Source organism: Vipera berus, assembly GCF_964194415.1.
Source record: "Vipera berus genome assembly, chromosome: 2".
Classification (NCBI taxonomy): domain Eukaryota; kingdom Metazoa; phylum Chordata; class Lepidosauria; order Squamata; family Viperidae; genus Vipera; species Vipera berus.
Genome location: NC_138203.1, coordinates 226686741 through 226714235, shown reverse-complemented (window position 1 = coordinate 226714235; position 27495 = coordinate 226686741). Strand labels below are relative to the sequence as shown.

General features: G+C 39.4%; 1 protein-coding gene across 2 annotated transcripts in view; it reads left to right on the top strand.

The window, feature by feature from the left end:
* VGLL4 (vestigial like family member 4) overlaps positions 1-27495 on the top strand; it is a 103351-nt gene that overhangs the window by 65091 nt on the left and 10765 nt on the right. For both annotated transcript variants that reach the window (XM_081320469.1, XM_081320468.1), the window contains one exon: positions 27147-27369. In XM_081320469.1, the coding sequence (XP_081176595.1) occupies positions 27147-27369 (223 nt within the window). The remainder of the gene's footprint in view (positions 1-27146; positions 27370-27495) is intronic.

Below are 27495 nucleotides of genomic sequence, written 5' to 3'. Positions count from 1 at the left end.
GGTTTGCCATAGAAAATTATTAGCTACTAATTATAAGTATTGAGATTTATTAATCATAATGATTGTGTCAAAGCAGAATCTAGATATCTATGTAATTTTATCGTAAAACATTCTGAATCCTTTGTATTAGTACCAAGATTTTAATGTATGTGAAACTGTTATAGCAATTCCTTGGATATTTTTTTGTGGAGAAGATTTAGCAATGATCTGATTTATAACTCCCATATTTTCTGACATAAATGGACCATGACATATTTTCCCTGATGTTATACTGTACTACAAAGGATAGTGGGAAATTTGGAATGGCTGTACTCTGAACAAGGCTCTTGGGATGCTGTTAAGGTAATGAACATAAGACAGTATGTGACAGAAAGTATGTGACAGAAAGTGACAAAATCAAGTATTGTTTTGTAGTTTTATGTGTTTAAATGTGTAGTTCTGGTTACTTGAGTAGAACTGACTTACAAGTCTGCTGTTATGAGATTGTTTTTATTATTAGGGCTATAGGCTGCAAAACTCCAAATTCTATTAACTGGAAGCAAAGACGTACATACCTTTTGCAACCAGACTTGTACTCTCTTGCAGTACAAGGCTGAGTGCTCTTTTTCATCAAGACTGTTAAGAAAATGAAATATAAACCTTCAAAATTTGCATTTATGAAGACAGAAGGAATCACAGGCTACATTTTCATGAGGCCTGGTTTCAGTATGATGCATTGGACACAATATAGAGCAGACATGTCAAACACAAGGCCCGGGGGCTGGATCCGGCCCGCGAAGTTGTTTCATGTGGCCCGCGAAGCCATCCTGGAAACAGTGAGGGAACGGCCCCCACTGCCTTGGCCCCGGCCCAGAGACCCTCCTTCTGCCAGAGACCCTCAGATCTGTCCCACTCCTGCCCAGGCCCCCATAGGCACCCTTGATGCCAACGATGTAGAGCTGGCCACGCCCACCCAGTAGGCCATACGCACTCTAGCCACGCCCACCCAGTAGGCCACGCCCACCCTGCCCATACCCACCCGGCCCCTTGAGGGCAACCTCAACGCTGATGCGGCCCTCAATGAAATTGAGTTTGACACCCCTGATATAGAGACTTAATCTGGACATTACACCATTTAAAAAAATTCTACCTGTCAGGAAATCATAATTTTTTTAATCATGGAAATGTTAAGCATATGTTTAAATACTTTATTTGAGAATAAAATGTTCATTAGCTTATGAGGCCTTAGCATGATCACTTTGAGCACATGGCTTCACAAATATACTGTATATACTTGAGTATAAGCCGAATTTTTCAGCCCACTTTTTGGGCTGAAAAATTCCACTTCGGCTTATACTCCAGTCAACAAAAAAAACTTACCGAGGACTTGTGCGCGGCCGAGGCTTTGGTGCTTCCGGGATCGCGCGCACCTCTCCCAAGCCACCGCCGTCCGGAGACCTGCCGAAGTTTGGGGAGGTTTGGGGAGGTGCGCGCGCACCTTCCCAAACCTCCCCAAACGTCGGCAGGTCTCCGGACCTCCGCGCCCTGCCTGCCTGCTTCTTTCCGCAGCGGAAAGAAGCAGGCAGGCAAGGCGCGGAGGAACGGAGACCCGGCGACGTTTGGGGAGGTTTGGGCGCCTCCCCAAACGTCGCCGGGTCTCCGTTCCTCCGCGCCCTGCCTGCCTGCTTCTTTCCGCTGCAGAAAGAAGCAGGCAGGCAGGGCGCGGAGGAACGGAGACCTGCCGACGTTTGGGGAGGTTTGGGCGCCTCCCCAAACCTCCCCAAACGTCGCCGGGTCTCCGTTCCTCTGCGCCCTGCCTGCCTGCTTCTTTCCACAGCGGAAAGAAGCAGGCAGGCAGGGCGCGGAGGAACGGAGACCTGCCGACGTTTGGGGAGGTTTGGGCGCCTCCCCAAACGTCGCCGGGTCTCCGTTCCTCTGCGCCCTGCCTGCCTGCTTCTTTCCACAGCGGAAAGAAGCAGGCAGGCAGGGCGCGGAGGAACGGAGACCTGCCGACGTTTGAGGAGGTTTGGGCGCCTCCCCAAACCTCCCCAAACGTCGCCGGGTCTCCGTTCCTCCGCGCCCTGCCTGCCTGCTTCTTTCCACAGCGGAAAGAAGCAGGCAGGCAGGGCGCGGAGGAACGGAGACCTGCCGACGTTTGGGGAGGTTTGGGGAGGTGCGCGCGCACCTCCCCAAACTTCGGCAGGTCTCCGGACGGCGGCGGCTTGGGAGAGGTGCGCGCGATCCTGGAAGCACCGAAGCAAGTCCTCGGTAAGCTCCGGGCGGTCACTTGCTTCGCGTCTCCTGAGGGAAGGGGGGGCGACTGGAGCGGGCGTGTTTCCTCGCCTGCTGGGCGCCGCGATTTGCCCGGGGAACGCGCGGGCCCCGAATGGCAGCGTGGAGCGAGGAAGCTGACAGCCAGGGCTTCCCCGAGAGCCGCGGCCACACAGGGTATTCCTGTGTATTCAGGCTTGCAAAATGGCGGATCGAGCCTCTGCTGGCGGCAGAGGCTTGCAGAACGGCGGATCGGCTTATACTCGAGTCAACAACTTTTTCCAGTTTTTGGGGGTGAAATTGGGGGTCTCGGCTTATACTCGAGTCGGCTTATACTCAAGTATATACGGTAATTCCCTCTGGCCTCAGTTTGAAAGCTGGAGATTTGGCAAAATGCATTTTCTTAATGAGAAAAACCTGAAGATACCTTTCACTTGATTGATCTTGAATATATTTCAAAATTGCTGTTTTGATAATTAAACTGTTCTTAACTAATGACTCAGTTAGGAATGTTTTATTCTGAACATGTGTCCATGAGAATTTTCAAGTCTATGGTTGGGGTGTGTGTGTGTGTGTGTGTGTGTGTGTGTGTGTGTGAGAGAGAGAGAGAGAGAGAGAGAGAGAGAGAGAGAGAGATGCACTGTCTTTTCCATTGTTCTAGTAGAGATTGTGGAGAAAAAGAGTTTATATCTCATGAATGAATTGTGTATACAATTACTTTGCTTGACCGTTAAATGGATTGAATAGCATATATACTTTCTACCCTGTTTATCCCCTAGTGAAGTAACCTGATTCCTATACACATTTTGGATGACAGCTCCTTCAATTTTTTTTCTGTTTGCCAATCTGACTGGCATTCATGGAGGTCAAAGTCCAAAACATCTGGAAGGCATCAGGTTGCTAACCATATCCTACAGTGGTAAAATAAAGGGCCCTTGGAAAAATGGCACTTGGATTTGATATCTATATAATTTATTCTCTTCTCAGTATGTACTGTAAATGTAATAGAACACATCTGCTGATTTGCCTTTTAATACAGCAGTGAAATTAAAAGCAAATTATTCAATTCCAATATTTAGAATAACTGTCCAAGTCCTTATGTTTATACCATTCATTTATCTATTACACAATAGATACATGTGTACAAGAAAAAATACAAAACAACAACAACAACAACAACAACAACAACAACAACAACAATAATAATAATAATAATAATAATAATAATAATAATAATAATAATAATAATAATAATAATAATAATAATAGAATTGGAAGGCACCTTGGAGGTCTTCTAGTCCAATCCCCTGCTCAGGCAGGAAACCCTATACCATTTCAGACAAATGGTTGTCCAGTCTTTTCTTAAAAACTTCCATTGTTGGAGCATTCACAACTTCTGGAGGCCGGTTGTTCCACTGATTATACTATGCATAGTATTTAAGTCAATAAATGCATAGTAAATCATGTTGTCTGTAATAATCCGTAATAAGGTTACTAAGAGCTTAGAGCATCACAAATGTGTTTATTTTTATTTTATTAGAATTCTTAAACATAATAATTTATTAAACATAGTTAAACAGATAAAAGTTAATACAAACTACAAAAATAAAAATATAATGCAGAAAATAGATGGAAAAAGATATACACATATACATATATCCACACACATAGAGAGAAAGAGAGAGGGCAGAAGAAAAGAAATATTTAAAGATGATTTCTTCTTTGCCACAACAAATGTGAACAATTTTAACAACTAATCACCTGCTCTTAAAATATATATTAAAAAAAACCCTTCATACCATATCTCATTTCCTATCTACATATAGATCCTTACATTTAGTCCTGGTCAGCAAAAGTTCATTAAGGGTTGCTAGAAATAGCAACATAACTGTTTTAATCTTGATCAAATAAACCCACTTCACATTCATTTCTTTTACTTTTAACAATGTTGATCTTTAATCTCTTCAGTTAATATTCTAAAACTTGTTTTCCTTTCATTTTTTTTGTCCCTTCTCACAAAATCCTTCAGAACTTTAACAGATCTCTTCTGTAGATCCAATATTAAAAAAATATCCAAGATACTTTTTTGCTTTTCCTGTTGCATATTCTTTTCAATTATTTAGATATTTGCCAATATAGGAGAAAGACTGGCTGAACCAGGGGGAGGAGTCAAATGAGGAAATAGCCTTGAATCTTATGTGGACACAAGAGGATGAAGTCCAACCCCCATGCCATTGAATCTTATCTAGCCTCACCCATGTGCAGCCATTAATCTGAGAAGATTCTGTATATAGGCTTTAACAATAAAACAGCTAACTGAACTTTTCAAGCGTGGGTCTGGTTGTTTGCACCTGACATTTCATTTGTAAATTTAGTGTAACATCTTTTTCCATATCACTCTTGCAGCCTGACATTTTCAGATCCACTTTCAGTTCAGTCCCAGTCCTGTCTGGCAAAATTTGGTTCTCTTCCATACCATCTCTTAAAAAGTTGTATATCTATAATGGCAGACACTTTTAGGATTAACTTCTGTGTACCATCTATTTATTTATTTGCTTGTTTGTTATTTACTTGTTTATTAAACTGCTCATCTCCCTCTTAATTACTGGGCAGTAATTGAAAGTAAGGGACGCGGTGGCTCAGTGGGTTAGGACGCTGAGCTTGTCGATCAGAAGGTCGGCAGTTTGGCGGGTCGAATCCCGAGTGCCGTGTAGCAGAGTGAGCGCCTGTTACTCGTCCCAGCTTCTGCCAACCTAGCAGTTCGAAAGCACGTAAAAATGCAAGTAGAAAAATAGGGACCACTGCGGTGGGAAGGTAACAGCGTTCCGTGCGCCTTTGGCGTCTAGTCATGCTGGCCACATGACCACGGAGACGTCCTCGGACAAGCGCTGGCTCTTCGGCTTTGAAACGGAGATGAGCACCGGCCCCTAGAGTCGGAAACGACTAGCATGCATGTGCGGGGGAACCTTTACCTTTACCTTACTAATTGAAAGTAATACTGTATGTATAATACTGTATTATATTGAGATGTTTTAGGGATATCATAATACATAGTTTATTAATATGTTAATTTTTAGATGGAAATTTATAATTTACCATATTAAATGGATGTTTTGCCAATTCTTTCTGAAAAGCATTTATTTTACCTATTGCTATGATGGTGATTTTCTTTGAATCTGCTTTTACACATCTAGAAATCAGTTTTTCATTTTTCCCAAACATGGAAAAGTTGTTTTGTCTCCACTGTGACAGCATATGTATCTATTTTTCTTTGTGGTCTGATGGGTGAGCGGGGAGTGCAAAGTTTCCTGTAACCCTGTAATTGAAAACTGTTTCCTTGAAGATGGATCAAACCAGTTCCCACCCAAACCTCTGCTTTTTATCACCATTAATATAGCTGGTTGTGTCTGAAAATGGCTTCCTTCATTTTATTTCTTTTCTTTTGACTTAAAACTGCTGTGTCTGGTGTTGCTACTATGCCTTTTGCTTTACTCCAATCTTCTGTTCCGTCAACAAAGGGACTACTGATTTCCTTCTAGGGGCAGAGGGCCAAGAGGTCTCCTCAAATGGATGACAGGCAGAAATTCAGTTGGTGCAACCTTACCTGGGGCACCAGCATCTGTTTTGCATAACTTCATCTGCCTGACAGGCAGTACTTCAGCCAGTGAAGTTTCAAAGGCCTGGGAAGTTTTTCATAAAGACATTAAATACAAAATTCCTTCCTTGTGCAGTTTCGCCTCCTGAAAAAGAATACGAAAAGGGGATTATTTTTTTCAGGGGTGGAAAGTTTAGACAATAGAATTGGCTTTAATATTAATTTTGTAGTCTTGACTTTTCTCATCATTTCCACATAAGCATAATTGCTAATGAAGATATATATTGTTGTGCAGGAAGGACAAATTTCCTGAATTTCCTTTCACATATACTTTTAATGAGTCAACGGAAATAAAGTCACAAATAACCCTCAAAGTCTACTTCTTAAGCAACAGGGGAAGTGGAACAGCATGGATGTCATAACTGTCTCAACTAGGGATTATAGTCTGCCAGGGAAATCTGAATCTCCTTGAGCAAACATGTAAGAAAGGGAAAAATGTCCAAATAGTGAGCTGCTCAGTGAAATAATAATATTTCACTCATTACAGATTTTCTACTCGTAGGAGCTTAATGTAATTGACAGCCAAACTTGCTGTTTATTCATTGTGGGTCTTCTGTGGACCCCATACTATTTAAAGAGAAGGCAGATGTTTTGAATAGATGAAGATAAAGGATAGATGCATACAATATTTTTAAAAAATATCTTCAATTAAGAGTAGAAGTGAAATGTAGGTGGATTTGGAAGAAAAATCTTGGCTTAGCCGTTTAACGTTCTTAGGCCAGTCATTCCTGGAATTGCAAAGTAAATGGGAAAAGAAGGTAAGAGATTATACCTACCGTGTTTCCCTGGAAGTAAGGCCTAACCAACAATAAGCCCTTGATTTGGGGGGGGGCTAATATAAGCCCTATCCCCAAAATAAGCCCTAGTTTTGGGGCAAGGCATAGACCATCAAGCTGGGGGTGAGTGTGTGCAGTTGCCACACCTGCCCTGCACCCACTTACCTTGCAGCCAGGCTTCTCCGTGCCGGCCCACTTCTTCTGAGACCTCTTCTGCAGCCAAGCCTGCGTTCCTCTGTCATAGGGCTTTCCGGAAGGCCTGTGCAGCCAAGAACCGAGCTATGGATTCAATCCATAGCTCAGTTCTGCAAGACCTCAGCAGCCAAGAACCAAGCTGGATTGAATCCATAGCTCGGTACTCGGCTGATTAGGCCTTCTGGAAAGGCCTGACTGCAAAATACAGGGCCAAATGCAGCTGCAGAACTTCAGCCCCAAAAGAAGTGGACTGTTGGTGCCGGAGATGAGGTAAGGGGCTGTCGGTGCTGGAGATGAGGTAAGGCCTACCCCCAAAATAAGACCTGGTGCCTCTTTTGGAGACAAAAAAATAAGACCCAGTCTTATTTTTGGGGAAACACAGTAGGTGCTTCTGTCTAACTTTTCTTGCAGAAGTCATAGCAAGAACTTTTTGAACTTTTGAGTATAGTTATAAAAGTATATGCAGGATTACTAAGACTAATGTCATCAGTCTTGGGACTATTTTATTATTTTATTTTATTATTTTATTTCAATTTATTTGCTGCCCATCTCACTGTAAGGTGAATCTGAGCAGCTTACAACATTAAAAGCAATAAAACCATGGATCACATCCAGGTTGTTCAGCAAGTCATTGAAAGACACAACGAAGCCTCAGTGCTTGACTTTCATTGACTATGAAAAGGTGTTTGACTCAATAATCCAACAAGCAATAATTAAGGCATTGCTCAACTAAGGCACAGATATCGCTTACATAAACTTACTTCAATCAATGTATGAAAAAATAATGGCAACAATTTGCCTTAATGATCTTAAAATGGAAATCAACATAAAACCATGAATTGTTTGTTTCCTTATATATATAATTACAATAAAAATACAGATTATAACTAAAAGATGGGGAGGAAGCAGAATGTACAGGGGGGAAGGTAGGATCTTCTATTGGTCCATTAACCACCTCCATCATGATATTCCCCCAGTTGGGGCTTCAAGCCAGTTGTTTGTGACATAAGTGAAAATATTTGTATTGCCTATTTTTTTTGGCTTGCACAACATCCTCCAGATGTTGAGATTTATAATTCATCAATATCTGGAGCACCCCAGGTTCCCCATCCATAGATCCTTTAATGAGACTATCTGATTAGGAGAAAAAGTATTATTGGTTCTTGTCCGCCTAAGGGCCCAGTTCCCTCACAGAAAGGAAACCTCCACAAGAAGAAACCTCCACAGCTCACTTGGACAGACTTCAAAGCTCTGGAGCCAGAGAAATCAGCAGAGAAAGAGAAAGACCCAGATGGGGCAGGGCCACAAATATCTTTTAGAAGAACCTGGATATTAGAATCTGGGGTATCCATTCTTCTTAATTTTAAAACAATTTATGTCAACAAGAGGTTATGTGCAAGACGTTGGACATAGCATTTTAGATACTTTATTTTTTTTCTTGATGAAGTATCCTTGTTTTTAAATAAAACAATGCTTAATGTTATCAGAATAGTGGCAAAATTAATTTTAAGTCAGCTTACAATATAAAATTGTGTATACATGAGAGTTTTTGTTTCTGAATGAATGATATTTTTCTATAAGCGATATCTAAGCAGTGTACCATCCCATAGATCTAAGCAAAGTTCACACATGTTTGTGTGGTCCTTTTATTTTAATGAATCCAGTGCTTATGATCCTATGCCAGACCTGGGCATTTTACAGCCCTGCGGCCACATTTGGCCTGCTGGCTGTCCCTCTCTGACCTGCATGAGGTTAATTGGAAATTAGAAATAAAATGTAAATGCACATAATACAACTGCATTGCTTTTATTTTGAAGTTGACTGCTTTTTTTTCCAATTTATGTATGTGTGTGCGGTTCTATGCACCTTCATAGTAATGTGTTGATTCTGTTGGTTGGACCCTCCACAACAGTTCCAGTTTCTCAAGTGAGCCCTTGGGAAAATTAATGGCCTACTCCTGTCCTATGCGTACAGGGCCTTAGCTAAGCAATTCTTTTAAAATTATAGTCTAGATTTTGTGTCTGTGGAAGAAAAGTTTTAAATTTGTTACTTTTGTTCAGCTATTTCCCAGATGTTTCCTACAGTTTGACAGATGTACCATTTACCAGAGAGTTGTCCTCTTGAGAGTTAGAATGTTTTGGACACAGTTGCTATAGACAATGGCTATAAAATCAGTATCTGGAATAAATTCATACATTTGCTTTTAGTTGAATAAGGTTTCTTCCCAGTCTACAAATGATTTGATTTTCTTTTAAAATATTATAACCTGCTACATGCTCCTCACACAAAAAACGCTACTATTGATTCTTTTTAAAACTGCCAGTTATTGATATATTTATTTATTTTATTTTTTATTTTAATTCCATTTATATCCTGCCCTTCTCCAAAGACTCAGGGCGGCTTACAAGCTTAGCAGTAGCCTTCATTCTATGTATATGCCTGCTTATTAGGGCTTTCACACACACCCCAAGCGGCATTATTACAAAGTCAGCTTAATTGCCCCCAACAATCTGGGTCCTCATTTTACCTACCTCGGAAGGATGGAAGGCTGAGTCAACCTTGAGCCTGGTGGGATGCGAACCTGCACTAATTGCAGGCAGCTGGTGTTACTTAAGGAGGCATTAGCCCACTGCTCCACCAAGGCTCATATTCAAGACAGAGGTAGGTTTTCATAGTGTTATAAATTTCTCCAAGTAGTTTTGATTCTTTATTACGATAGTTGGATTCAGTACTGCTAATATTGATTTTCTGATTACTGTTATCTTTTCGTAAGTCCACCTGAAATAAAACAAAATCAAAAGTCAATACATCTGTACTGTTGTTGGCTTTGAAAGCTAAGCAGGTTTGGATATGATTAATACTTGGATGGGAAGCCAGGAGGAAATCTCAGAACTGTTAAGATAGATTTGGAAGTTGGAAAAAAAAAGCCATCCTGGAAGAAAGCAAATCACTTCCATACTGTGGCCAAGTAAACTACATGGATCTCTAGAAAAAAAAAGTTGCTGAGTTTGATTTGAAGTACTATTTTTTCTATAAGTCTGCATATATACTAAAAATAGGACAAAATCAGAAGACGGGGAAAAATCTAGTTAAGATATTGAGATAGATTTGTGGAAATCAGTTGAACAGTGATGTGTACAGATACTTCTTGACTTACAACTACAATGCAGCCCAAAATGTATGCTGCTAAGTGAGACATTCATTTTATAACCTTTCTTGCCACAGTTGTTAAATGAATCACTGCAGTTATTAAGTTAGTAACACGTTTGTTAAATGAATCTGGCTTCCCCGTTGACTTTGCCTGTGAGAAGGTCACAAAAGGGGTCCACTTGACTCCTGGATACTGCAACCGTCCTAAATATGAATCAGTTGCTAAGTGTCTGAATTTTGATTACATGGCCATGAAGAAGTCATAAGTGTGAAAAATGGTCATAAATCACCTTTTTCAGTTTGAACAGTTACTAAATGAACTGTTGTAAGTCGACAGGAGAACAACCTGTATTTTAATCTCAGAAAAACAGTTTGATCTCAGAAAAACAGTAGGTTCTACTTCATTTTTTGCAGATGATTTTATTTGCATATTTGCCTTTTCTTTTATGGGCTGGGTTACCTGTTTTACCTGTGATTTTACTGTCGTGAAACTTTCTTCTTTTATGTTACATTTAATTCTTTTTAAATTGAAAGATCACGTGCCCAAATCATCCTTTATTGTGTGACTCTGACATATAATTTCTACTCTTTTATCTAATGGCAGAAGAGTTACTGGGAATCAGGCAACTTATAAAATTATTGCACAGTCAGCCAGATATTTAGACTGGATTTGGCATTTCATCCACCTATTCAGTCCTTCTCAAGGACCTGGGTTAGACAGATGTTGATGGTAGATGGTATTAAAGGCCTTTTGCAATTGACTGATTGTGATTCTTTCAATGCTGCTCCAGAAGTTTTGGAATTGCATCCAAAGTGATACTACTATTAGTATTGTCTGTGCATTCTTTTGCTATAGTTCTTCTACTTCTGTTTACAGGTTTGTGTGTGTGTGTGTGTGTGTGTGTGTGTGTGTGTGTGTGTGTGTGTGCGTGTGTGTGTATAATGTCCACTATTCAAACTTTTTTGCCTTTGTTATCAACAGTTGTTTAGTCTGGAGTGTTATGTGACAGGTGCTTGACTGTTTAAATTCTAAAGTAAGTCCCAGTTCTTCATTTTTATGCCTTTCTCTATTTCATGGTTCCACCAGTTCTTGCTTACAAGCAAATCATATTTCTTGGAGATCTTTCAGTGCACCATGATGGCTGCTACTTTGCAATGCTATTGTGTGTAGTCAGTCTGTGCCATCTTCTTACAGCAGCTGTTTCTTCAGCCTCTTTGCAGAGGTGGCATTTGCTGTCTGTTGCTGCCTTCTCATTTCTGGCTTTGTATGCGTTTGTTCTTAAAACTTGGTCTTGTGCAGCTGGAATTAGCCCTTGTGTCTCTTTCTTCAACTTTCTTGCACTTAGCCTTTGCCAGGTCTTGTTGTATGTGCTTTTCTTGCTAATTTCTTTTTTAACATACTCATAAAATGCTTTGCCTTGCCATGTCTGTTTTCTATTACTATTATTATTACTACTCTGCTGGAATCCCTATCTTTTCAGGGAAATGTACAGTGTGTGAAGCATATTTACATTCCTCTGTTGGTACAAAAGACTGGATAGGACCTTTCAATCCTATTGAGATTATTTAGTTTATTAGATTTTTATTAGTTTTAGCTTACCTTATAAAGTAATAAAGTAAAGTAACTCAAGGTGGTGAACCTATAGACTGCTCCTTTCTCCTTTTATTTTCCCCATAACAGCAACCCTGTGAGATGGGTTGTGCTGAGAGAGAGTGATGGGCCCAAAGTCACCCAGGCAGCTTTCATGCCTAAGGTGGGGTACTACAATTCATAGCCTCCTGGTTTCTAGCCTAGTCAGTGGCGTAGCGTGGGGGGTGCAGGGGGGGCTGGCCGCACCGGGCACAACATCAGGGGGGGCGCGCTTGCACTCGCAGCTCTCTCTTTAACTAATCTAGTGGAAGAGACTCGAGTGCTAAAATCCACGGGTTAGGGGGCGCAAATTACTTGCCTTGCCCCGGGTGCTGACAACCCACGCTACGCCACTGAGCCTAGTGCCTTAACCACTAGACCAAACTGGCTCTTTCCCTATGATAGTGCAAGAATACATCAGGTTTGATATAGAACAGATAAATACTTTGAAAAACGGGCATCAGATGAGAATTGTTGTTCTTACAAATGCTATTCAGATTGATTATTCTCTGAGCACACTGAATACAACAGAATTAACTACTCTTCTGTATAGAAACAATCCAGTAGAATAGACATAATGCTGAACTATGTGCTCTCTATTCAGTGTAATATATAAAGTTTACTGCCTCGTAACTTCTGCCCTAGGTCAGTTTTTATTTATTTACTAATGCTAGGTTTATGCCATTTTCATACGTTTACAGAAATACCCACAGCTATACAGATAGTCCATCACTATTCATTTAGCAACTGTTTCAAAATTATAACAGTACTGGACTTCCGGTGGCTGCGCGGCGCCGAAGACAGCCTTCCCGGGCTGCCCGCGGCTCAGCTGAGTGATTTTCGCCCGAAACAGCGCCGATCAGCTGTTCGGGCGAATTTGAAGCCCCCTCCTCGGGAGAAGAGGAGGGGGTGAGGCCCCAGGTAGGGGTCGAGTTCTCCGGGGCCGCCTGAGCTTGCAGCTTGGGCGGCTGAAGGATTGAACTCCCCCGTAGCCTGGGTCGCTCCCAGCTGGCCAGCGCCTCTGCTCCTGATTTCATGGAGCAGAGCCAGGCGTCTGCGACCACCCCTGCCTGAAGGAAGGACTATGGATTAAAAGGAGCAGGCAGAGCGGTACAAGATGAAAAGGTGAAGAGGATTATTTTATTTTACTCTCGAGCTTGATGGACTTTTTTTAAACTTTAAGTGAAAGTGCGTCACAATTGAAAGTTAAAGATGGCGGCTAAACCTCCCCCTAAAACTCTTCGGAGTGGTGGATCTTCTCCGGTGCAACAATCATCATTACAGGCGTTGCACCCTCCTGATGTATTGACACCGAAGGATTTACGAGATGCTTTGGATAAACATGCCCAGGTACTTTTGGAATCAATTAATCAATCAATTGGTGACAAATTTGCACAGATGGAGGAGAAATTGAAGAAGTTGGAGGAGAGAATGGAGGAGAGGATGGAACAGAAGTTCAGGGTGATGAAGGTAGACATTTTGTCTTCAGTGTATAAAGTGGCTGAATGTGTGGAAGATTTGGATGAAAAAGTGGAAGATTTGACTCAAAAGAATGCCATATTAGAAGCAAAAGTACTGGAGAATGAAGATTTAAGAGATAAAATGGATAGAGAATTGAGTCTTGCTCAATATTTCCAGATGCAGTTTGCCATTAGAATCAGAGGTTTAAAGGAGAATATTAAGGAAGATCTAAAGCAGCTGGTTTCTGAGGCTCTTGAAGTGGTATTGAATCAGCCAGCATCTGAAATAAAAGGAGGTATGGATAAAGTGTTTCGTGTGAATTCATGGATTGCTAGACAGAGAAAGTTGCCTAGAGATGTGGTGGTTTATTTTGCAAAAAGGGAAATTAGAGATGAAGTTATACAAGCTGCCTATGATACTAAAGTCGTGATTGCTGATCAAGAAGTTCTGGTTCTAAAAGAAATTCCTCCAAAGATTTTAAGGAGAAGGAAGGATTTTACATTTCTTGTGCAAGAGCTCAAGCAACGAGATATAAGGTTCAGATGGGAGATCCCAGCTGGGTTGATGGTGATGCATGAAGGTAAAAGGTACCGTCTGGTTACTGTGATGCAAGCGCGTGATTTTTACAATAATGTTTTAAAAGCAACCCCATTAACACTTCTGGAAGCTGCAAAGGGATCTGGAGAAGGAGAACATCAAGAGGCTGAAGATGGACAGACAGAGGAGAATGGTGCTGGAGGAGATCAAGTTATAACACCTTTGGATGATCCCAGAGAACAGAGGGTGACGCGTGCTGCTTTAAAACGATCAAAAAAGATAAAAGAACAAGAACAGCAGAAGTCTATGGAACTTTCACAACGTACTTACAGCCAAGTAGTGGGAGGTGGGAAAAGATTTGGGTGAGGAATGTAAAATTTAAACAAGTTTGAAATCTAAGAGAATTTTTACAAAATGTTTTATAGATGGTATTTAGATTTTAAAAAGCTAAGTATGTATCTGAATCATTAGCCTAAATGTTGGAGGTGCGGTGATGAAGACGTAATATATTTTCATATATGGTGGACTTGTAAAAAGGTTAAGGTTTTTTGGATGAAAGTCTGGTGGAACATACTAAGTTGATGTTGAATTTAATTACGGCAGCAAGACTTTTGATAGGTTAGTACTGGAAAGAGGAACTGCCGACCATAGAAGAGTGGGTTTTAGAGGTTTCCGACTTGGTTGAAATGGCGAAGATTTCGGCCTACTTGCAAGATTACTTGCAGGAACGCTATATTATGGAAGGGAGAGAATGGTTTGAGTTTATCCAGAATAAGTATAGGGTTAAGAAGTTTTATATTTGAATAAGGCTTCTTTCTTTGTTTCTTTTTCTATATTAGTTTTTTTATATATATATTTAATATTACTAAGGATTGTTTTATCCTATATAAGCTAGAGAGTGATAGATTTTAGAGTTTATGGTTGTTAGTATATGGTTGTTTATGATTGTTTTTTTTATATATACCTTGTATTTAGCTCTGGGAAGTCGGGGGGGGAGGGGGGAGGAAGGGGGGAGGAAGGGGGGGAGGGAGAAGGGTGGGGGAGGGGGGATTTTCTAAGGGAAAAATTGTATGTTAAAACTTTTCAATAAAAAAAAAAATTATAACAGTACTGAAAAGAGTGATTTGTGAGTGGTCCTGTCACTTGCCATCATTGCAGCATCCCCAAGGTCATGGGATTGCCATTTAGACGCCTAGCAACTGACATGTATTTACGATGGTTGCAGCTTCCTGAGGTCACAGGATTGCCATTTTCAACCTTTCCAACTGGCTTCTGACAAGCAACGTCAATGGAGGGGAAACTAGATTCACTTAATGACCATGTGATTTGCTTAGTGACTGTACAAAAAAGGTCATTAAAAAGGCACGGTCATATGATGACTCACCTAGCTGTTGTTTAGTAATGAAAGTTCTGGTCCCAATCGTGGCCATAAGTTGAGGACTACAGTACTGTTCGGGTTTTTAAAAAAAGTGGTGTAAGTGATTGTTCCCTTATGTACAGTAGATTTATTTTGCAGTGAATACTGGAGAGGATTGTTTGTGTAGCAACCATCTTGGCAAATTGTTCTTACTTAATACAGATTGCAACTGTATACATTAGCTCTTCTTGGAGTTATAGCTGAGCAGCGTCTTTAACTTGTTCTTTTAATCAGTACTAACTTGTTCTTTTAATCAGTACTGTATTACATTAAACTATGCTGCAAGACATATGTTCTCAGCAAGAGTAGGGCTGCCGTAGTTGGACTGCAAAAGTCCACATTATGAGAGATTTCTGTACTTTTCCTGATATCTAAAGGTCATCCAGTGTATTTGCTTCCCACTCAAGGGTTGTGTCTGAAGGGATGTAATGCTTAAGGTGAATACTTATGCCATTCTTTAAAATTTAGTTTAATAATATTTCAATAGGTTTGTGTTGTTTATATTAGCCTTTTGAAGAGGAAGAAATATTGCCTTGAATTTGCAAATATACTCTAACAATGTATGGAGCAAGCTTCCTTTTCTGACTTGAAAGTACAATAAAGTTTAGCTCCTTTTTTCCTTCCTCCCTCCTTCCCTCCCTTTTTTAAAAAAAGATGCCACTGTGATTTTCAGTTGGAAAATGGATATGGGGCTTAAGTTGGCAATTTGAATTGAAATTATATATGAATTCGTAACATTTCCAGGACTGTGGCTACGCTGGACTTTTCTGTGAAAGGAATACAAGAGGTTTGTAAAGATGTCAGAGGCCTTTTTGCTGAACATTATGCTGACAACACAGTGCAAAGTTACTGTATCACAAAGGATCAGACAGAGTCCCCCTTACGTATGGTATGTTGTACGGTCCAAAGGTAGTACATTTGGTTGCCTGTTAAAACCGTGCCCACATTCAAACGAATGTGAGCCTTCAAAAATAGCAAGCAAACCTGGCAGGGCAATTGAAAAGAAAAGGAAGGAAAAAGTCATGTGGCCACTCCAGGCCGAGGGCCCAAATTGCTGTTTTTCTTTCTCTGGGCTGTGTGAATTACAGTAAAATCTCCCTATCTCAGGCTTGTCTCAGGGACTGGAAGCATGCCTGCCTCTGCCTTGGCTCTCTTTCCTCTCTCTGTCTGTCTGTCTTTCTGTCTCCCCCTCCCCTCTCTCCTTCCCCATTCATCATCTCTTAGCCACTAGCTAATCCAGGGGTCTTCAAACTTGGCCCTTTTATGACTTGTGGACTTCAACTCCCAGAATTCCTCAGCCAGCTTTGCTGGCTGAGGAATTCTGGGAGTTGAAGTCCACAAGTCATAAAAGGGCCAAGTTTGAAGACCCCTGAGCTAATCGGTCTCCCTGGCAAGAGGGAGTGCAGAGTTTTCTTTTTCTCTGGGAAAGAGAGAGCCCGCCTGACTGCCTCGGAGGGAGACTCCTCTCAGCCAAACGCGCAAAATCCTGGCTCCTCCGGAAAGGAAAGGAAGAGCGGCCACTACAAAAGGACGGTGCCCTTCCTCCCTGGCTTGCTGGCCTGCTTGTGTGTGCAGCTTTCCAGAGAGAGAGAAAGGCAGGGAGGGCTCTTATTCTGACAGGGCCTTTTGCCTGCTGAGCTGTTTGTGAGGGGAGAGACCTTGCCAAGTTTGTGAGGCCCAAGGCTTTCTTGTGGGAGGACGCAGGGCTGTCTTCATGCTCTTTGGCAATGATTAAAGTGAGGTTAGTACAGAAAGAAAAAAGGGGGGGGCTCCTTTCCCCGCCCTCCCCCCCACTCTTTGTTTTTTGCAAACTAGATCTTGCTGTTTAAAACCAGATGGCAGTGTCATATTTTCAGCTGCAGTTCATTTAAAAACTCTTTAAGTGTTGTACAAAGAAGTGTAAGAGTGGATCAGTAGCTTACTAATGGGGGAGGGGGAGGGAGAGGGAGGAGCATAGGGGAGGCAGCCCTGGGGTTTTTTTTTTCGTCCCCCCCCCCCAAATACCAGCTTCATATTTCCAGCACCTTTAGTTACCTTCCTCTGCCCCTGAAAAGCAAAAACCAGGCGGCCAAGAGCAACTTTGTGCAACAGAATCAAACTTGCTTTGGCCTGATTTTAAAATACACAAATCGTGATTGTTTTTTGCTGATTGGCTTAGCTGGTGGCAAGGCAGTGGTGTTATGGTCAGGTGACCGGCTTGAGCGTGGGATTCTGCGTTTTTCAGGCTAGGGTGAGAAGCTGTGTGGTCTTTTGAATTTCACATACTGCTTATCCTACTCAGGAGTTCATCCCTCTGATGATTTCAGCGTGACTACAAATGTCTCCCCCCGAATACATGGCTTGGCCGTGCAATGCGTATAGCTCTCCTGGGCCATCAGATGCCTCCCCAAACCACCCTTCAAACATGACTACATCTGATGTTCCGTGTGGGTGGGGATCTTATCTGGGTGGAGGAAGTAGCTTGAATGGTGTGGGTAGGCAGCTGTGGGCTTTATTAATTTTCCATAAGGGAATTTAAAGCCCTGGATAAGGCCCTTCCAAATTTTTGAATGTAAAGAGAATAAGAAAATACAAGTCTGCAACATGAGATCAGTACCAGGAAATGAAGTTTATTTTGACACTTCAGTTATATGGGCTAAGTTGAAAATAATCAAAAACAGACTTCAGAAGAACTTGTAGAAATCCATTGAAATGATTGAGAAGCCAATGCAGTGTCTTCAAGAGGTCATCATACCAGATTTGAGATACAGAGAGTAGCGCTTCTCTTCTGCAGGAAGTCAGTGCTTTGCAAGCTTGGCAACTTTAAGAAGTGTGGACTTCAATTCCCAGAATACCCCAACCGAAAATAAGGAACTAAGTGATGTGAGAAATGGTTTTTTAAAATATTTCTTATGAATGAAATTTATTATTTTCTGTATTTGACCACTTCCCTTTGTAGGATTTTGAAGAACTTTTTATTGCTGCCTCAGAGTGGAATAAATTAGCAACACCATGTTAGAAAAAACTGCTTCTCTTTAGTGCTTTTTCCTTGTTGGCAGACCTCAAATAAAGTGAATGTACTCATTTGTTTAGGAAAAAATGTAATTATTTTATATTTGCAAAGATTACATAGCTGGTAATGCTATACAGAGTCAAGTATTGCAGCTGTGTAGTTCCATTGCTGTGTTCCAAAAACAGAATTGAATTTCATTTACCATTTTTATTAGTTCAGCAACAGCTGATTTTTCTTCTATAGATGGAGAAAGCTTTATATGTATATATGACTGATTACAACCCAGGAAGAAGCATATCTTAGAAGAGAGATGCTATCTCTTTTAAGGTTTTTATGGAACTTATGAGTTCTTTTCACAAATCTTTGAGAATTGCACATGTAAAAAAACAAGTGAGCATATTCTGAGTCCCACCCATCAAATATTGTCTTCTGTTTGGACAGAAGCACATGCGTTCTGTCACAGTGTTTGCCCTCAGAAATAGGATTCCCCCCCCCAAGATGCATGGGACCCATCTTGACCCTTTTTTAAAAAGCCTCTTGAGTTTTTCCCTAGCTCTTGGGTTAAGGTGGATGATGTGGCTTTTATAAGATTTTTGTTTGAATGTTTCTTATTCAGGATATTAATCTTTTTTTATTGCTTTTTTCTGTTTCTAGTGTTGTATGCCACCCAGAGTTTCTTTGGAGTTGGCTGGCCTTCTAAATTTAACAAACAAAGTTGAAAAATACATGCAGATTTTCTAGAGTTCCTTAACTGTTACACAGTGATAGAGGATAGCTTCTTTTTTCTTGCCTTTCTCCTTATTTCTTTCTATTTAGGTCAGGGGTCTTCAAACTTGGCCCTTTTATGACTTGTGGACTTCAACTCCCAGAATTCCTCATCCAGGCATGCTGGCTGAGGAATTCTGGGAGTTGAAGTCCACAAGTCATAAAAGGGCCAAGTTTGAAGACCCCTGATTTAGATTGTATTAGGGACCCTGCTTCCTTCTGCTGACATCCCTAGACCAGTTTCTCAATCTCAGCAGCTTTAAGATGTGTGGACTACAAGTTCAACTCGACCAGGCTGGAAGCTAAAGACCATAAATCATAGAGTTGCTATGGTTGAGAAAAACTGCCCTAGATGCTGGTTCATTCTCAAAGTTCTGTTACTACAAGATGTAATATAGGGTCCACAGTGCCTACAATTGGATGGATATCCCTAAGACCTGTACTCTGCAAGTAGGATTACAAACTAGCTGTTTATTTTGCATTGAGATTCTTGTACCCAAACACAACACAGAAAGAACAGTTAGAATTGACCTTAACATAAATGATGGGTTTCCCTTTCTGGCTTGTTCCACTGGTGCGTTCATATGGCACAGCAAGATCAGTTCAGACCATGGGCTGCTGCATACAGCTTGGAGGAAAGGGGCCTCAGCGGGTGTCTGACATGGTTAAGTGCAGTTGAATCCAGATCTTCCCCTCCCAAACACACATGATGTTTATTTTGTATGCCAGAGGCTGCCTTTTGTTCCCTCAAGACCCTTTGGCTTATGTTTAAAACCTTTCTTTCTCACATCTGTGATCCTTGCCCTTCTATCCTTGTGTACATCTTTCATAATATCGCAGTATTCTCCTTTTTGTTTATCTCACTTTGTTAGTACTTCTGTTTGTTATGATCAGTACAGATTCCAAAAATATCTTTTTTAAAATGTTGTAGTAGAAAGGATTTGTCTTCTGCAGCAACTACAATTAGCAATTGTAGTGTGCATTTAACAATTAAGTTTTGTTACTCCCTTTGGATGCATTCTATGCTATTGCTGGTGGTTGAATGGGCAAATTGATAAGGGGACCTTTATTGCAACAGATGTCTCTTAATTCAGTGCTAAAAGTTGCATGATTCAAATGTATGGATGACTGATTGCGCATTTTTCTACTTAATATGGGAAAACTACACAGCCTCACAAATAGGTGCTAATAGCCTAATATGTAATAAAAGTGATCTGTTGAATATCATAAATATAAGCCATCTTCTTTTTCCAATCGGGTTCCCTCAGAAAGTAGAAAATTGATGGGTTGGATGCTCATGGCAGATCTTACATCCAAGCTCTGAAGGATGTAGGCCTCCAGGAGGCCATAAATTAGTCAGATGTATCTTTGATAATATTGCCTAAATTTGTATCATTTGGATAAAGATATAATTCCAAGATGTATTTGGTTCTGAGTGAAGGATGGCAGATTAGTATTTGATTCAGGGAAGGCGGTAATAGAGCACGGTTCTTGATCTGATACAATGAGCCTGCTTCAGTAAAAATGTAGTCACAGTATGGCCTGGAACAATTCTCAATTTGTGCTGAAAACACCATGGGGAAAATGGAGGGAGGGATTTGGGAAGAATTTGTTAGCATTTTAGTGATGTTGTATCACCTTAAATGGCCTCCTTAACGTGTAGCATGGGACAAAATTTTTTGGAACAGTTTAAAACATTTTATTCAAGATAACTGAGCTGCAGGGAATGAATCTAACTGATTGGAAAGATTTTTGAAATGTTATTTTCTAGATTTATTACTGGATAGCTATCCTACTGCCTTAATAAAAAAAATGAATCATATAGTGCTTATGAGAACCTCACCATTTTAAACCCTAAACTGATGTGTGGTTCAGATGTATTCATTGGTGGCAGAGAGATATGTTGATAGCATCTCACATCTTGTAGGATGTTGACAGCCTTAGAACAGATATTGTTTATGAATGCCCTGAAAAGTGCTTTTTCTTCAGTCTGCTATTAAATTAGGCTTACCAAGTTGTGCTGTATTATGTCTCTCTTTTTATCATGTAATATTGCCTGAAATTTGACATTTTAAGTATGGTACGATTTTTCTCCAAAACTAGACCAATATCTCTTTTTTACTGATAGTTATATCTATATAAAAGGGAAAGTTCCTTAGCTGCCAAAAATATTTTTAGTTGTATCACTTTATTCTGATCCATGGACAAGAATGAAATAATTACGATTATTCTTCAATAGCCTTCTCTAGGAGTATTTTTAAATGTGTCTGTTTCCTTTAAAATGTGTAGCTTATAAAAACATTGAGTATATACAACACTACCCACTTTCAGCAGAAAGCAGCTAGGCATAGTTTAATGATATCTTAAAAATAAAGAGTTTTCAGTAGTTGCTTGTTGTAATTTTTAACTTATTTAAACCTTGCTGATTGCTGTACAAAATGATTCACCTTGCTGAAGCATGCATATCTGCATTGGCTATTCATGGCACATTAATGAAAATTGAGGAGTGAGATAAGGAAAAAGTAATTTTTGTGCAGTGCTGTAAAAATGGCTATTGATTTCCAGTAAGCCATTCTAACTATATTGCTTGATAGATGCGTTTTTATCTCAGAAGAGTAACCTCGGTAATTTGGCATATCTATATGCAGTAACAGGATATAAAATCACACAAAATGAAAAGCAAATAAGCATTATCCACAGATTCTCACTTCTTTTGTCAGGATGACGATGCTGGCGCGACAAACTTCACCCTTGTAAATGTGCCAACAGCATTGGTTGCACCACTCTGATCTCGGTATGCAACTAGTTGTAACTTAAGCCATTCTTTGACTCAGATGATGTAGGATGACTAAAATAATGAAGAATCTCAGTTATTTGGAGCATTTTTCAGTGCACCTATTTTGGTTCCTTTCTCACTATTTGAAGAAAACACGGGTCTGTAAGTTGGGTATATTATGCAAAATAACACACTATTCAAAGCTTTCCAGTTTCAGCTTTGCTCTGATAATTTATTTATTTTTTTGTGAGGGGGATGGATTATTCACACAGTGTCGGGATGTTGGAGTTACTTTAAATTGCTGCTTCAGATGCTACTGATAGATTTTAATTAATAGATTTTAAACGAATTGCAACTGACCATTGAGAATGGAGGTCGTGTAACTGAGTGTTCAGTCTGTTCAGGCTTATATTAGACTGATCATTTTGGGATAATACAAATAGTCATCCATTTTTTCAAGCCCAGGTTTTTATTTATTTGTTTGTTTGTTTATGGATCTCTCCAATAAGACAACTCTGGGTGACTTACAGATTATAAAAAGATAAATAGAAAAGCAATTAAATTTTATTCAGAAAGTTGGAAACTTCAACTCTTGACTTCTGGAAATACCACGTAATTGACCATTGTTTGAGCTTTGAAAATTTTGAGTGCTTATTAAGGAATAAGCTCTCCTTTAGAGGAAATGTAAAAATAACTCACCTTGTAGAAAACTCTTGTCCACCAAAGCATTTTATTTAAAATCCTGTTGGTGTTGGTTTGGGAAATCTGAAAATCAAGTGAATTTTTTAATGAAATGAAAGACAATGCATACACATACACACACACACATTTGGAATCTTTTTTGGCATTTGAGAAAGAGAATAAAAATTACTTTACTTTCAGATATTTCACAATATTAGCTGTTGAACAAGAATTATAAATTGGTGAGCAGGAATTTTTTTTCCTTTGGACTGGATTAGGTAATGGTGATGTAGGAACTGGAGGATAAGGAAACAAGCTTCCATGCATCTGTGGTTTTCAAGTACATTTATTGCCCTTACCTCAGTTAACTTTTTATGAGATGTATATTTTAAAATCAAACCAACCTGAATATAAGTTCTATAAAAAGACATTGCAGGATGTTAGAGTTTTGTTTTTGGTTTTTTTTTAGCAGTGCCTTTGGCTGTTTATAAAGAGCATACGCACTAGAAAAGAGCATAAGGAAACTGTCCCCTTTGGGGGCCCTCTTTCTTGTTCTCTTTTTCCATGTTTCCTTGAACAGTTGGCACACTTAAGTTATTTCTCCAGGATGGGTGTGAATTACCATTGCTTGTGTTCCAGTAAACAGAGACACAGCAATTAAGAGCTCTGTAAGAATTGTTTAAGGAAACTGTGTTATAACTACCATTCAAACTGTTCAGTGCATGGGCTCAAAATATTGCTTTCCATTAAAAAGAAGAAAATCTCCTGAGGTACAGATCTTACAGTCCGGATGAGTGTGGTTTTGATATGTCCGTTTCAACACATGATGATGCTTGGGAAAGATGTGGAGCCTGGATATGATTCACTGCAGAAAATAATGAAAAAAATAATTTTATGTCTTGAAGGTAGGAGAAATAAAATATTTAAGCTGTGTCGGAGTGAAGAGAAGCTGTGTTCATTCGTACACAAAGATTTGCTATCTACTGCTTTATGATCTAATTCAAGAGATCAAGTTAATGACATATAACTGGTTTGATGAGGATGGTGGTGGTGGTGATGATGATGTTATCCATTCAGTCGTGTTACGACTCATAACTGGTTTAGAAAGACCAAAATCAGGAAATGTATATTAAATTCGCAGAACAAGTAAAGTAATATATTTTGTTTTGAGCTGAGATAAAAAGGCAAACACATGTATCCAAAAATAGACATAAAATAGTCTCATAGATAGACATTATGTTGATACACACACATGTGCATTTAGTTTTTAAAACGTTTTTTAGCTTTACTATTTTAAGGTGATAAAGGAGGCAGTTTGTTTGTACTTTAATTCAACAATATATTGCATTTATGTCAGTCCTTTCAGAAGCATGCAAAGAAAAGAGATAATGGGTAAGACTCCTTTGGAATAATATAACTGTTGTTAATTAAGAGCATCTCAGTGAGAGTCAAGCTGTCAAGTCACTTTAAGGCAGAGATCCAAAGAAAGGAAAAATATCTCTTAAAATTAAAGTAGAATCTGTTGGGTTAAAGCTATTTCTAATTTCTACTCGAGCATTCTGCTATTGCTATTCCCACAATTACCTATGTGTGGCAATGAAATGTTTTTGTATAAGAAATAGCACACATTACACTTGTAGGTATATATGCTTAAATTTTCCAATAGGATATATTCAACTAAAAATAACATTTTCATTAAAAGATAGGAGAGACTTTTAATTTCTAGTTGTCTCTGCTTCAAAAAGTCTCCTTGATAGATTAATATTCTTTACTGTAGGCTGACTGTTCTTCCTACTTGTGTTCATCAGATTTGGAGACATGTCAGAATCAAAATAAGGACTGGAGTTTATTTATAGCAAATGTAAATACTGTCAAATCTTTGTTAATTTTTGGAGACATACAATGAAACTACAAAAATACATATATTTATCCTTAAGCTCTCCATATAGAGAAAAGATTTCTATGAGGGATATTGGGGGGAGGGGGATAGGGAAAGACAGATGAAGAGTAGGAAAGAGTTTAGTTTTGTGACTGACAGCAGTAGCTTCAGTGAGAGTAAGAGTTTTAGCAGGACTGTCAAATCCTAATGTTTGGGAAGAAAACTAATAATACAGCTGCATAGTCTCCATGCTCCCATTGTTACATTAGTTTTGTCCCAAGAGCAGAATTATTAAAAGAATTGGGCTGCATCTGAGAGGTTATGGCAATGGATGTTTGCTTCTGCCTCTGCTACTCCCTTTTGTGGATGTGGATGTGTGCATAGTAGAAGAATATGTTGAATTTGTGTTCATTCACCTATCTTTGTAATATTCACTCTGATATTTTGCAGTTTTCATGGGGTAGCTATATGAGGTGTGTAACTTTCAAATGAAGTACCCCCTCTCTCCACATCACCCCCAAAAGTCACATAGGTGAGGAATGGAGGCAAAATTTTATGGTTCCATTTTCACATTTTTTAAAATTTATTCTACATAAGGCTGCTCCTGTGTTGTAAGTCTATGTTTAGTTGTATCTGGCACAAAAGCCAATGCAACTTTCATCTCCTTATGCTCCTAAAATGTCCAACAACACTGTCACTCAGAAAAAAATGTTACAGCCATTTTTGGTTTTCAATGATAGAGGAAGGCACAGGACTTTGGCTATCTGAAACTCAGATTTGGTTCATTGCCAGAATCAAATTAAATGGTCCTTGAATCAACCCAAGTAAAACTGGGCTGTTTAATAAAATGTATCAAGTCTTGTAGTAACACACATCTAGTCTTAACTTCAATTGTACACCTGAAGAGACAGCAAATGTATAAATGTTATAGGCATAACTTCTGTAAGTGTAGTGCAGATCACCAGTTATCCCTTGTTAACTCATCATAAATCCCTTAAATTTGTTTCTTGCATTTAGAGGTCTCTAAAAACTTCAATTTTGAAATAGGGAGAGAAGACCACAATATTGTTTATATGTTTCACAAAGCAGAAGGCAGAATTATAATTGATTGTACCACATACATACATACACAACACATTAAAACATTGTCCTCTATTATTTTGTTGAAGTCAGCAAATTAGAAAATTTGTTTTCACATGACTCATATTTTTTCTAAGGCATTGCCTGTATTTCCAAGATCATATGCTAAGTGCATTAACAATTTGTAAACAAAGCTTTTATTTTTATTTCAATGCAACATGTAATTAATGCCTCTGTGAAAAAGTTATATTTCACTGAGAATAAGCAGAATTGCTAAATAAATATATCTTAAGAAATAAGTATAGCAGGTTTCTTCATTGAAGTACTTGAATTTTATTCAGTTGGCAACATCCCTATTCCTTAACTGCTTTTATATTGGCAATTAGATACGGTAGATCCTGTTTCAAGAATAATTCAAGCTTTTTCACATGTTCTAACAATAACAGTTTGAAATTTTAATTTATTTAGTTTATAGCTCACTTTTCCTCTGGAGCTCATAAGGACTTACACAAGGTTCTCCCTTCATTTTATCCTCACAACCCCATTAGGAATTAGTTGGGTTGAGAGAGAGAGAAACTGGTCCAAGATTTCAGTGAGTTTTAAGATTGAGGGTAGACTTCAACATGGATCTCCCCACCTTTAGTCTACCAGTTGGGAAATGTTTAGATTATTGGAGTTGAAAGGGACCTTAGGGATTATCTGATATAGCCCTTCCTTTATGCAGGCCTTTTGTCAACCCTTCAAGATTAGGAAATCAATGCCATGAAAAATCAGTACTACTTTTATACTAAAGCTTTAGTAACAGAATCTTGCAAATATGAAAGTGCTCTCCATTTATCTTTGTGTGAACTAACAAGGTGCTTGTCTTCAGTTGTTTACTCACATTTCATTCTTGGCCCAAGCTCAGGCCCCTTTTATCTGACTATTACCTTGGAAACAGCTCTTCCTCCTATCTCTCAAGGCCATTCCCATTTATTTATTTGTTTGTTTGTTTGTTTAATTTATGTGCCACCCATCTTGCCCAGAGATGACTTACTGTTGTGAATAACTCATATTGTCTTCAGCTTTTCATTTCACCTCTCAAGCCTGCTTAGGTATCTTTTCTCATTTCCCAGTTTTGAATTATTTGCAATTATTTGTTGAAAAACATCTCAATTCCTTCATTGCAATTATTGATAAAATGTTGAAACAGCCCAGGCAATATGGCACTCCATTTGATGTTTTCTTCAAGCTGAAATAGCACCATTAATGAGTACTTTTTGGGTACAGTCATTCAGCCAGCCACAAGTCCATTTTATAGTACTATTAGTGGTATACCATAGTATACTATTATTAGTAGTATAGTAGTATGGGTTGGACTAGATGACCTAAATTCTTAACAAAATATAGCTCAGATCAAAGATGAAATTTAAAATTTATGTTGATCATTATCAGTGGGTATAAAGAAATTATGTCTCTTCATAGTAGAGAGGCATAAAATATGTACTGTTATAAAACGTTGGATTATGAAGATAGGAAAAATTGTTTTTTAAAAATGGTTGCAGGCCATCTGAAACTAGTCATTTGCATGCCATTTGCGACGGAAGCAGGACATGGGGGAAAGCACGTCCCAAAACATGCAGGACCCAGTGGGTGGGATGGTGGAGGGAAGATAGGTTGGGGGGGGGGGAGGAGGAGCCTTGTAGCATCCCTGAGGTCAGTTGTAAGAGTGACTGACAATGGGAGCATGGCAGAGGCCATAACTTCGAAACTAGGTCATAAATAGCTTTGTGGAGTGCTTTAACTCCAGATGGTCCCTAAGTCACCAATGTTAAATAGAAGATTAGCTATAAACCTGTCTTTGGAGTACATTCCTTGAATTAAATGCACAACACTAAAGTATTGGTTTGTTTTTTCTCTTAGAATGAAGACTGCAAATGGGGATTACCGAAAAGAACATAGAGAAAGGAGTCGTAGTCCCATAGAACGGGCTGTTGCACCAACAATGGGCCTTCACGCTAATCATATATATGCCTCAATCCCAAGCTTAACTATGGAGCAACCTCTAGCACTGACCAAAAACAGCATGGATGTTATTCGGTCTGTAAGCATGACTCCTACAATGACGTCAGTGGAACGGCAGCAGGTACTTGGCATTTTTGTTTGCTAAGATACATATTTCTGGGCAGCTATTTTTCATTTAGCTTTTCTACAATGTCTGTATTTCTCTCTCTGTATTTTTGTGTGTAGTTAGCTGGGTTTTGCTGAGTCA